This window comes from Sarcophilus harrisii, chromosome 3, assembly GCF_902635505.1.
Source record: "Sarcophilus harrisii chromosome 3, mSarHar1.11, whole genome shotgun sequence".
Lineage (NCBI taxonomy): Eukaryota > Metazoa > Chordata > Mammalia > Dasyuromorphia > Dasyuridae > Sarcophilus > Sarcophilus harrisii.
In genome coordinates, this window is record NC_045428.1 from 378,051,372 (window position 1) to 378,065,000 (window position 13,629).

Sequence of the window (13,629 nt, forward strand, 5' to 3'; positions counted from 1 at the left end):
AAAAAAACCAAAACACTTCCATTTGCTCCTGGAGGCAGCCTTGTTCATTTGGGCCAACTGTACAAACAAGTTTTCAGTTTAAAAATGCATATTCAGAAGAAAGAACAAGTATCACAAATGCACACAACACAGAAAGAAATTGTAAAGACCACAGTAAAGCGAGCAATGGTGATTTTTGTTTTTTTACATCAAATTATCCACAGCACAAGGTAATATCGCTCACATTATGGAGATCCTGCTTTGTTTCTATTTTTTCTTTTTTTTTTTTCCAGAGAGATCAGATTTGTCCTCTGCATACAATGAAGAAAAAACTCCAGTAACACTGAGATAACAAACTCTGTAAAATATACATCACTACCAGGGAAGTACACACGCTCTTCATAATCATTTTTCACAATTAAATAGCTAAATGATTTGATTCTTAGGATCAAGCTTGAGACCCTATTACAACAATCCATCTAGATTCTTATGGACTGTCTGATTTTCTTTACCATCGTTGGAATCTCCTGGAGGTGTATACTGGACTTGGTATTCCTGAAGGATTTTAAATACATCATGGTGTCCAAAATGTAGAGCTTCATCCATGGGAGTGTTATTCCACCTGTAACAAATAGCACAATTGTGACTGAAATGTTCAGTGAATGAAAACACTTGTCAGTCATCTGCTTTGTAGACAAGCCATCTGCTACCCAAAATGATAAGACCCTTTCATCTCACAGTCTTGTGAGGTATTATAGTCCATATATGCTTTTATCCCTGCCTTCTTCTGTAAGGTGGATCACTGAGATCAAGGAGGGAAGGGGCTTGCCCATCAAGTGGTGGGACCAGTTCCTGAACTCACAATCTTCTGACTTGGTCTAGTGCTCTCCCTATTACACTCTGGAAAATCATGGGCTCTGCATTTAATTTATTTCAGTGATTTCTTGTAGAGGGAATTTAACAGGGGAAATTCAGAAAAGGTCTTTAAATTCAAAATGTGAAGCTTGAAGATGAATTTTCATTCTGCAATCAATTTATCTTTCCAAGTCAGTCTGAAAAGTAAACTTTAAAGAAAATGTTGCTAAAGGGAGATGGTATAATGAAGACTTTAATAATCTAAAAAGTTGAGTGAAAAACACCAAGGCATCTTTTTCAATTATATTTAAAGATGATTAACAAAGCTTATATACACTCATCATATGTACATAGTTATATATGGGGTCATATGCATGTATATATGTAAAAGTTTATGTATATGTATACACACATATACCTATCTTCATATAGTGTGTGTATAAATGTACACACACACACACACACACACACACACACACGAGTTCCATTCAAAGACATTGTTTCTCCCCACATTTCCTCATCCCAAACTACAACTTAATTGGGGTACATAAATGCAGCTAGGTAATAGTGTTAACTATAGAACTCAAATTTTACTTTACTACATCTTCCATTCTCTTCAATGATCTGCAACTACCATTCAAAGATTCTGAAGGTTTGTTTTTTTTAATTTTTATTTTAAAGAATACATTTTAGGACTTAAGATCAAAGATAACCTTGTTCCTAACTGGATAATTTGCATCTTAAAGAATGGTACTAAATGGTAAGGCTACTCAAATAAGCTAAATATAGAATAATAATGATGACGATGGTGATGATGATAGCAGCTAACAGTTACATAGCACTTGCTAACTCTTGAAAATCATCACCTGAGCCTTTCTCCCACTTTTTTTTTTCCCATGCTTGCATTTCTCTTTGGGATGCATGCCATCCCTTTCTACATCTTGAAAACCTATTTATTCTTGAAAAAGCAGCTAAAAGTCAAAATAGCATATTAGAAAGAGTATCTAAAGCCCTGGGCTCAAATATTATCACTGACAACAATTTGCTCTCTGATTTTGGGCAAGCCATTTAAGGTTTTTAAGACTCAGTTTCCTCATCTATAAATTGGTAATAATACTAGTTATAATTACCTACTTGACAAGGTGATTGTGAAGAAAATGCTTTGTAAACTTTAAGATATATAAATGTGAGTAGCACATTGATTAAATAATAGCTAAATTCTAAATACTAATAAAGACATTCTAGCTTTACATTCCCCAAATCTAGCTTTGGGTGCTTGTGTAAAAGCTGGATCAAAGCTGGAAAACTGAGTGAGATCTATGGTCATCCTGGCTGCTAGGTAATCCTCAAGAATAAGAAACTAACATAAGATTTCCCTAAAGCTGGGCCTAGTCCATGGCTATTAATAAATCTATTTCCTTCTAAAAGCAAAGTTCCATTATCTATCTTTGGTGTGCTCACACAGACTCAAGGGTTAGGATGCCCAGGTAACTGTTAAAGGTACCATACAATAGATGGAGGACACAGAATAATTTTACATGTATTAACCTGACTGCTAACTCAAACAATACAGCATTTTGGAAATCGATCTGGCCAAAAGGGTCAAGAGAATTAGCTTTGTGATTAACTAATTATTGAAACCTTTGGAAAACCACTTCACCACTTGAGCCTGCCACCTTACTTATTACCCAGTGGTTCCTGGCCTCCATTCTGGCCAAACAAACTCTAAAATGCCTTCTTTCTTTCTTTGCTACAAATCATACTTATCCCTTTGCTCAAAATCCAACTCTTCCATACATATGTTCTCAACTTCCCACTAATCCCGCTTCAAGACTTCCAAGAGCCCTCAGTACTCATTTATATAGTTCTGCACCATTAATTGTTTATACATTTGCTCATATGCATCTATTCTAAATGCAATTATATAAATGTTCACATGTTTATCTTTTTTCCCTCATTAGGTTGTAAAGTCCTTGAGATCAAGGAACCAGTCTTCTGTTCCTACAATTCTCACTATAGTGTTCTACATAAAGAGGATGCTAAACACTGACTAACCAAACAGTCTGAAAAATCAAAATATCTATGTTATCTCCCTAGACAAGAATCTGGGTGCTGGGGGGAGGGGGAGGAGAGCAAAGAAAAATTGAAAGTAGACACTACATATCAAAAACAAGGAACTTGTCGACTATGAGACCAGCTGGAAAATACATCATGGTTTCAGGTATGAGTGTTCATTTATAAAGCACCACTACCTTACAAATGGCAATAAAACACCACCAATATAATCAAAGGAACCAGTAAGAAACTCCATATTTACAGGGGAGAAACCAAAATAACTGCTCACCTGTCCTTGGGGAAAGGATTCACTTTGCAGGCTTCCAACAAAAATTTAACTACTTCCACATGACCTGTAATCCCAAAATAGTAACAGTTAAGCCTTCATATCTACTAGAAAGCTAACATGAAGATGAATAAATTAAAGGTTTCAACTATTACCTTCTGCAGCAGCAACATGTAATGCAGTTCGAGAATCATAGTCCCGTTGTTCCATATCCATTGCTGACAAAGCAAATCTGAAAATTCACAAGCACAATCACTCATTAAATATAGGTACTCTAAAATTAATCCACTCATGACATTTACAAAGGTAGTCTAGTACATCAAGTGCTTGCTGCCCTACCTACAAATCACCTTAAAAACCTCTCAACCAAACTTTTCTCTTTAATTCTATTAGATAGCTAAATTGAGCAGATGCCTTCTATAATGAGGTTCATGGAAACCAAGATACTGGAAAACTAATTCACGTGCATATTGGGGGAATTACCTTCCTTCTCTCTGTTAGCTTGCTGGACTGGCATAGGGATATAAACACTGAGCACCTCACAAGACAATTACACTTCATTATGATAAATACTCAGAGATCTGAAGAATGGAAGCACAATAGGCACCTTCAAGTCTCTAGAGGACAAGAAACCAACACCAAAAAAATCCCCCGTGTTCACAAAATTAAAAAAAAAAAATCCTGATTGCCCTACATTTTAAAATCTTCAATCCAAACAGTAGAAAATAAGATATTTCAAGAACATCAATGAAAATTAAATATTAGGATCTTTCCATTCCAAAGACCTAGAGAGACAATGGCAATGAGATCCACTGAATTTGTAGTCCAAAGAAAAATAGTTCACAACCAGATACTGCTATTTTACCACCTGTATGGCCATGGACAAATGATTTCACCTGGGGGGATTAAACTTGATGACCATAAAACTTCCCTTCCAACTCTAAATTTCTATTATTGATATCTTTCTAAGAATGGTATACAATGCTGGAGTAGTTAGCCTCCTATATAGCATTTTAGGGATACCAAAAGGCTTTATTTATATAAAAAATACTTTACATACTTCTGCCACTATTTAATTATAAGACTTATTTCTTGATGGAAAAAGGAAAACAGATTCATCTCTTTCATTCATTCATTTTAGAAGGGGATTGCTAAAACCTGATTTGGGTGGGAAATTTAGGATGGGTAATTTTCATGATTGGTCCATCACTACCCATAAATGTAATTTATTAGATTAGCCTCTGTATACAAAGATCAGGTCTTCAGAGGGGAAAAAAAAAGCTACATAAGTTTTTATAGATCAAAAAGGAGGGAAAAAGAGGCAGCATTCTTAAGTGGGACATTGGAAAAGTATTATTTAACAACAGCTTTGTCACCTGTGAAATTTTGTGGGGGGAGGGGTCTTTCTATCTAAAGAGAAAAAAAATTAAGAATTGACTTTGACCACTTATTAAGAAATAAGGTCCATATGTGTGGCAAGGAGACTTTCTCTAGCCAGTCACTCCCACCCTTTTAACTGACCTTCTAAGGGCTGACACATCTCCAGTATATGCAGCAAACAAGAGGTTTATCACTGATTTCACCTGTGAAGAAGACAAATTTCAGGAGTTAGCTAAAGAAAAGATGCAGGGTATAAAAGATGCTATATGTAAATAACTATACATATTTTAAATATAACAGTCATACTGACTAAAAAAGGAAATTATTTACCTCATCCCCACCATTTTGTGTTAATTAGAAACAATAGAATACACGTTCTGTGCTACCAATTCTTCCTCTTTGAAGAGTAAGAAAGGTCAATCAACACACTAAGAACCAAAAGGAAAGAGAAGATGGAAACAATTGGCAACAAATTACAAGGATTTAAAAAAATAAAAAGAATCATGGGAACTTCTGTTATAAAAATATGGTATGATGAAAGAAGAAAATATAGTTTGGACTATTTTTGTGCATCATGGTACTTCTTAACTATTTAACAATTCAGAAAACTGCTGGAAGAAAATGGCTTACCATCATATTAAAGAAGTATGCTAAACACCAGTACCCTGCCAGCAGTTATCATCATCACTAGAGCCATTAGCTCCACTTGGAATCGTAATCAAAAAAAAAAAAAAAAGAAAGAAAGAAAGAAAGAAATGGTATCCACCTTTAACTATTCTCTCAAACATAGTAAATGGGATTTGCCTGAAAGAAAATGTTTGGTTCTGGGTTTAAGCTACCTCTGGTGAGGGGGCTTCCCAAGTACCAAGAGCAGAACATTAGAGTTCATTAGAGAATGGAATATCCATTCATTAGAGAATGGATAATGTCTGGTTTAAGATTATCAGGAGCAAAGCATTCCACCATCACTACTCCTATACCAACTCCAAGAAAAATGTGAAACACCAGTTCAGTCTTGATAGTGGAGCATATGCTTAGCAGTTATATACAATAGTTATATAGTATTAAAAAAAAAAAAAAAAACTTTAGCAATCTGTGGTTCTCAGTGAATTTAGCATCCATGTTGCCAACCCACCTAAACCCCCCATTCTTTCTGCTCCTCTTTCAACTCTGACCTTTAGTGCCATGTTCACTTGTTCAGAAAAGCATACATTCTAAGGAAACCAAGAGCCATGCCAACTATTGTGCCAGGCACTGGGGGATACTAAATGACAAAAATGAAACAGGTCTTGCTCATTGGGCCTTTCTGTTCTAGTAGTGGGGAAGGGGGAAAAAATGTGGATAGAGATCACCACAAAATATACTAAAAATGGGGAGAAGGCCCTAACAATGGGAGTTAGGAGCATGGAGTAGCAAGTGGAAATGTTGATAATGTGATAAAAGATCAGTTTGGAAAGATAGATTGGAGCCAAATTATGAAGGGGTTTAAATGCTAACAAGAATCATGGGAACAGAAAAGGAAAAGAATAAATATTTATTAAGTATCTACTTTGTGCTGGGAATGATACTAAGAATTCTACAAATATTATTTCATTTGATCCTCACAATTTTCCTAGAAGTTAAGTGCTATTATCCGCATTTCAGCTGAAGAAAGTGGGCAGACAGTGGTTAAGGAACAGAGGTAGTATATATATCCGAGGTCACTTTTGAACTCCAGTGCTCTTCATTCCAGCCTCCTCCAACCCAGTGCCCTGTGCCTGCAGGTTGCCTCTGAAAATGCAAAGCCACTTCTTCAGGGAGTGATATGGTCAAACCTGTCCTTCTGAATTACTGTGACATGAGAATGGGAAATGAATAGTCACCAATCTTCCATTACTAATATCTCAGATTTAATGATCCTCCTCCAACCAGTTTCTTTATCTATTATCTCTCACTTGGGCTAACCACTGAAGCAATTTCTTCCCTTCACAAAATAGTCACTGTGCTTTTCCAGTTCATCCAGGCCCATTAGTTAGGATGGGGGAAGGGGAGGCAGGAAGGAACCAGAAGTAAATATACATCTAAAATACAAGTTTCTCCAGACTCTCTGTGACTCTGTCTAACCCTAATTCCATAGTCCACTTTCACAAAGATCCTAAGAATGTCTCACCTCCTTAACTTCAACCCTACCACTACCCTGATCATTCCCATGTTCTTTGTCCACTCCTGAATTTCAGGTCAGAAGCAGTGGTTAAAAATCAATTCACTCATTAAATAAATATTTAAGTACCTACTAATGTGCCAGACATTGTGCTAAGTCATTGACACTTTGCTACTCTGGTTCATTAGAAATTTCATTCTGGCTAATAAATTGGATCCTCGGCTGCTGACTATCAACATCTTTCATTTATTTCTGCTTATTCCCTTCTCTACTCTCTATCCACTGGATCAAAAGAATAAAGATTTAGAGACCTTTAAGGAGGGACCTTAAAAAGTCCTCAAAAAGAACCACCAAGAAGAGGTCACTAACCCAAGTTTACATAGGTAGTAACAGGGCCAAGATTTGAACTCAGGCCTTCTGACTTCAATACTAGCATTCTCTGATGATTATCTTACCCTCAACTTTAATGAACCTAAAGTTACATTAAAGTTTTCTCTCTTCCAACTTAAATATCTACATCTTTTTTTCTATCCTAAAAGGTGTTTAGTTCTCACTAGCCCCCCTTACATGAAATGAATCCCCATGAACCCTCATTCCAGTTGTTATGGTCAAATTGGTCTGTTTGTTATTGCCTGAACTGTGATTTTTTTGATCTTCCTACCTCTACTTATGATGTAATTCTTTTCTTTCCGGACTATCTTCCCTTGTTCTTACTAGCACATTAAGGAAGGATGATATGATATTTAGAACATTGTAACATCAAAAGAGCTGGATCCAAAATCCTAATTCTGCTCATTGTTGGCCTTGTAACTTTGGGAAAGTCATGAAGGTTTTCATCTGTAAAAGATGGTGCTCTCAAAAGTTCCCTTCCAACTAAAAATCATGACCAAGTCAAATAAGTCTTTATTAAACATACCATGTTAGGCACTGTGCTAAGCTCTGGGGATAAAAAAGGGAGCTTATATTCCAATGGAGTTCTGAAAAGGGAAGGTACCCCCATGGGAATATTATCTAACACTTATCCACAAAATCTATCTCAAGTTCCCATTCTCCAGAAAGTAAGGGTAGGGGCCATGTCTTATTTGACTTTGCCTCCCGACTCAGTTTTCTCAGAGAACTTAAGTTCGCTCCTGGATCTAAATCTATGATAAATATTTCTTGAGCAGACAAAAGAAGCTATACCATTGATAAGCTATGTGACCCAGAGTCAAAACCAATGGGCTAAACTACTTTTAATATGAAGGAGGCATGAAATAGGGTTGAAATGGAGGTAATTCCTTACAACCAAACCACTGTAGGAATCTGTGATTAGACAATCTTGAGAATATCTTAAGAGTCTCCGTCTTTCCATCTCCCACACTTTTAAAATTAGTTTTTGTGAATTTATGTTTCCTTACCAACTAATTTTCAGCACTTTGTTTAGTTCAATTTAGGGATTTAGACTCCATTTGTATAATTTTTGACCATACAGTAACCAGACTCAACTTTAACTTCTAACATATTATTGAGTTATAAAATTTGCATTATGGGGGACAAATTATTTCAATTCAATAAACAAGAATCAATCATCTACTTACTACAGACAGCAAAGCACAGTGTTAAAGGACAGGAATTTAAAGCCAAGCACAAAAATGCTCACTGCCTTTAAAACTCTTACAATCTAACAGCAAGACTAAAAGTATTTTAAAAAAATTTTTATTAAGGTACCCAGTAGATAAGAGTGCCAGTTCTGAAAGTCAGTAATTTCCTGAGTCCACCTCTCACCGTACTTAGTAGCTGTGTCACTTAACCCTGTTTGTCTCAGTTTCCTCATCTGTGAAATGAGCTGGAGAAGGAAAGGGCAAATTGCTGTAGTAGCCAAGAAAGCCCCAAAGGGAGCCATGAAAAGGCTCAGATCACATCTAATTCAATTTTTCATCTGCTTAGCACTGAGAAGTTCTTTTGAACCTCAGCTTCTTAATCTGTAAAACTTGGAGTTTAACCTAGGTGACCCCCTAAATTCACTTCTGGCTTAACAAAATTAGGTATGAGGTAAATACATGGGAATAAAAGTTCATTGAGGGCAGGGTCTGTTTGTACCTTTGTGCACAATATTGGCTGGCACACAGTAAGCACTTGTTATGGTTGTGGATTTTTATTAACCATGCTTGATGCTTGTGAACTGACAAAAGTAAATTCCATAAAGAATAAAGACTAGACTAGGCCTGCATTTTCATTTTAAAACATCTGAGGGAACTCAGCTAATAATGCAGGGCTGCACTTTCTCTACAATTCATTAGTCTAATATGGCCTAGAACACTGAGACACAAGTAATTTGCTCACAATCACACATCCAGTAAATGAGAAACAAGGCTTGAACAGAGCTCTTCTTGCTTTCTGGCCATACTTCACTAATCATTGAAAAAGAATGGCTTCATGAAGGAGATCATTATATACTTTAACAATAATACTATATGATGATCAATTCTGATGGACATGGCCCTCTTCAACAATGAGATGAAACAAATCAGCTCCAATAGAGCAGTAATGAACTGAACCAGCTACACCCAGCGAAAGAACTCTGGGAGATGACTATGAACCACTACATAGAATTCCCAATCCCTATATTTTTGTCCTCCTACATTTTTGATTTCCTTCACAGGCTAACAAAATAACTGTATGGGCATGTATACATATACTGTATTTAACTTATACTTTAATATATTTAACATGTATTGGTCAACCTGTTATCTGAGGCAAGGGGTGGGGGGAAGGAGGGGAAAAGTTGGAACAAAAGGTTTTGCAAAGTGTCAATGCTGAAAAATTACCCATGCATATATCTTGTAAATAAAAAAGCTATTTAAAAAAAAAAAAAAAAAAAAAAAGAATGGCTTCATGAAAGTGGTAGTGCTTGTACTAGGCCTTGATGGACACAGCTCCACAGATAGACCCCAGTTAAAATCCAGCCTCAGACCCTTCCTACCTGTGTGATCTTGGGTATATCACTTCACCTGAATTTACCTGAATCCACTAGAAAAAGAAATGGCACAACACCTCATTATCTTTGCCAAGAAAATCTCATTGACAGTATTGGTCTACACTTATGAAGAGTCAAGATATGAATGAAGAAATGATTCTGCAAGAGACACTTCCAGACTTGAGGGACCACTTGTACAAAGACAGAATTCAAACACTGAATGAAGTGTCTAAAAGTAGTATACAACTGTTAACTAAATAGCATTCTACTATAACCATGAAAATAAGTCCACTGCTTTATTGGCCTAGGTTATTTCTGACGTATGCCTTTGAAAAAAGGTCTTTAAGAGAAAAAAAGAAAGAAAAAAGGCCTTTATATTTGGTTCCTTCCTACTGTCCAAATTAGCTGGATTTAACTGTTAAGGCACTTTCTGTTACAGCATCTAAGCATCTGCTTACTAATAAATTATTCTGAAGTCTCACAACAATATTATCAGGTAAATTCTTTTCTTCATTTATAAATTATAGATAAGACCCAAAGAAATCTCTTAGTAAGGGGCTTGCTTAGATGAATTCTAAACAGCAAGATTCCTTACTGAGGGTATTTAAATAGGCTCTTAAGCACTAATCAACTTATGTATATGAATAACAGTATGAATGAAACAGGCAACATCAATAAAATCTTCTAAGTAAAATTTACAAACATGTATAAACATATAATTGTGTGCACCCAAATACACATTTTACTTTTAAAGTCTACTTTCTTCTCCAAATAACAAAATTGCATAAGATAGTAGCCAAACAGATGCTCTTCCTTATTTCCTAAGATTCTCTGCAAGATGGAATGAATTAAGGCCTATGTCAGAAAATAAAAGGCTAACTAAAATTGAATCCTGATGGACAGAAGCAGCTACACCCAAAGAAAGAACACTGGGAAATGACTGTAAACTGCTTGCATTTTTGTTTTTCTTCCCGGGTTATTTATACCTTCTAAATCCAATTCTCCCTGAGCAACAAGAGAACTGTTTGGTTCCGCACACATATATTGTATCTAGGATATACTGTGACATATTCAACATATAGAGGACTGCTTGCCATCTGGGGGAGGGGGTGGATGGAGGGAGGGAGGGAGGGAGGGGAAAAATCGGAACAGAATTGAGTGCAAGGGATAATGTTGTAAAAATTACCCTGGCATGGGTTCTGTCAATAAAAAGTTATTAAAAAAAATTTTAAAAATGAATCCTGAAATTCCCTGTCCCTAGCACACAAACAGAAACACTAGGAGGCAGTATTAGCAAAGTAATCATGATCCCTTGGAACTTCCTCATTAAAAGTGGGTTTAAAGGGGGCCAATAAAAACAAAAATCCACAGCAAACTAAATTCTCCAAGAAGCTACTGCACTTCCAAAATTTACATACAGCATGAAATGAACTGACTTGTCACTGAAAAGAAACTTAAGTGTGCTGATTCTAAGAGCTATAAAGTAATTGGTGGATTAGTCATTTGGTTAATTTAAACTAAAACTTGTAGTTACATCACAGACTTTGTGTTATGTTGTACAGGGTATCAAACCCTTTTCCATGTTTTTCATCTATTAATGGGTTCCAAATAAACTGACATCCTCTGGAATAGCTGCTGTGGAGGTCAAAAAGGAGACGAGAAGGAACTTTGGAGCTGTACATCCATCCTCAATTTCTGCAACCACTGGACATGTCAGTAGGGTTGGCCAAATGGAGTTCAACCCTCTGTCACCTATATAAGTCAATACTAAAGAGCCTCTCATATTTTAGCTTTTAAAGTAACTTAAATGCCAAGGTCCAGTAGATAAAGTGTTAACAACAGTGCCTGGAGCTAGAATTTATTTGATGGATCACTTGAAACATTACTCAGTATTCTGGAATACAAACTCCTGCAAGGGTAGTCTCCTCCAAAGATTATGAGCCCTAATGTTTATGATTCTTGTAGGAAAAAAACAATATAAAACTATACATTCCATAAATGCCTCAGACAAATTTTCCAGGTACAGACAGACAGATGAATTCATAAACCTAATTGTGAAAGGTTTTACTTCGAGTTACTTAAATGGCTACACCAGATGAACTTTCAAATCTGTTCAGAACTTGTCAGAACCAGTAATCTTTATCAGGGTTGTATTTGTACAAGGTCACAACAGTAGAAAACAATGTTCCAGGTCACAAGATCATTTAACTCTTTTCCGAACTTTGTCAATGTGTGGCACCCGCCTCCCAACTAACTCCTTTTTCTTCCATAAACACTGGGTGCGGCTGGAAACTGGAGTTTCCACCTGATTTGCAAGTCATAAACATGGTATCACTTCCCTTTCACTGTTTGTTTTATATTTCCAACTCCAACTTGGAGTTTGTTTTTAGAAAGAAATGTGTCCGTAAAGACATTTTGTGGCCTTCCCTTTATCCCCCCATTCCCCCATCAATTAATTAGACTTAATTTTCCTAATTTATATGTAATGCTAGTACTTATCTGTAATGCTAGGGATGCAACTTTTTTAAAATTAGAATTTAAAAGGTATAAATGTTAAATAGGAAGGTTTATTGCTTTTATAGGTATTTTATTTATTGCTGAGATTAAGAGACTGCTCAAGGTCAGGTCAGAGAGGAAAGGGAATTAGAGGTTCAGCTGGGAAGAGAACCCAGGTTTCTTGATCCTCCCAGTCCTGCAGTACAGCATGAAGCCTCTTTTTAATACAGTCTCAAAAGCTTTATCCAGGGGATAAAAAGAAACCATGGGATTAAACATTAATTGAGCTCCAGTCCGGGTAGGCATTTATGGAAAGCCTAAAATAATGATGATGATGACGACGACATAGTCACATTGCCTTTAATCCCACACTCCTCCTAACATCCCAACTTGAAAAAACATTATTCCTACAGCTTCTTTTACTCATTTTTGGTTCCAGTTCACACATAAAGGCTAATTCAGGCTTTTGGCTTTGGGAAAAAAGGGCCTTTAAGGAAGGAAATGACTAACCAAAAAGGTAGTTAACTGAAATGTCATCTTCCGGCTCCTACAGTTTCGGCTTTATGTAAAACTCCACTCTCATTTCAGGCTTACAGTGAGATGTGTAGACATAGAACAAATATATTCTCATTCTTTGTGTTAAATAAACCATCCCTACCCCAAGTAAGATTTGTCTGAGTCACTATAAAACCAGATGTCTTGAATATAAATGAAGTGTTTTCAGACAGGTTCTATGGATTGATACCATGCATGTACTTGGTTTATAAAGCTCCATTTAATCTCCAGTTCCTCCATTATTGCATGTGTTAAATAAAACTACTGGGAAAATGTAATTTTATTAATATGGTTAAATAACGCAATTACCCCTTCTGACAAGATTTTTTAAAAAGATGGTATGTAAATGTATATAAAAGGCACTGGTTACTCAATGTGAAAAAACTAAGGTTTAAATCCCCATTGTTTGTGTTTTCTAGCTTTAAGTCTTAGAGCCTTCCCTTTCTCTCCCCATGCTTCCCCAATTCCCAAGCAGCTTATCAATTAATTAGAATTTTTCTAATTTATATGTACATATATATAAATTCTTGGGGAGAGGGGGATGCAATTTTTTAAATTAAAATTTAAAATAGCTAAAGTAGAAAATCCATTGCTTTTATAGGTATTTTATCACTGAGATAAGCCCAAGTCTGTTTTCTCCTATAAGATGAAAATGAGATGGCTTGAGCATTGTGCATAGGAGATCAGCCTAAGAATCTTCAAGCCCTGACACTGATGCATATAATTTCTATAATCTTTTAATGACTTAGGCAACTAAGACTAATAAATTTCCATCCAGGCAGTACCTTACACTAAAATTGTAGGCCTGGACCAAAAAATAAATATACTTCTACTGTCTGCTTTACAGGGTTAATCGTGAGCAAAATATTTAGTGAAATCTTAAAATGCTATGCATGCCATTATATTGCTGGGAAGTTTATATAAACC

At 36.0% G+C, this 13,629-nt stretch overlaps 1 protein-coding gene across 2 annotated transcripts in view; it reads right to left on the bottom strand.

Moving 5' to 3' along the window:
• Positions 1-205: 205 nt before the first annotated feature.
• Positions 206-13,629, bottom strand: part of GLS (glutaminase) — a 76,320-nt gene continuing 62,896 nt past the window's right edge. For both annotated transcript variants that reach the window (XM_031960296.1, XM_031960299.1), the window contains 4 exons: positions 4,697-4,758; positions 3,331-3,407; positions 3,179-3,242; positions 206-601 (listed from right to left, as the gene is read on the bottom strand). In XM_031960296.1, coding sequence (XP_031816156.1) covers positions 445-601; positions 3,179-3,242; positions 3,331-3,407; positions 4,697-4,758 — 360 coding nt within the window. In that variant the 3' untranslated portion in view covers positions 206-444. The remainder of the gene's footprint in view (positions 602-3,178; positions 3,243-3,330; positions 3,408-4,696; positions 4,759-13,629) is intronic.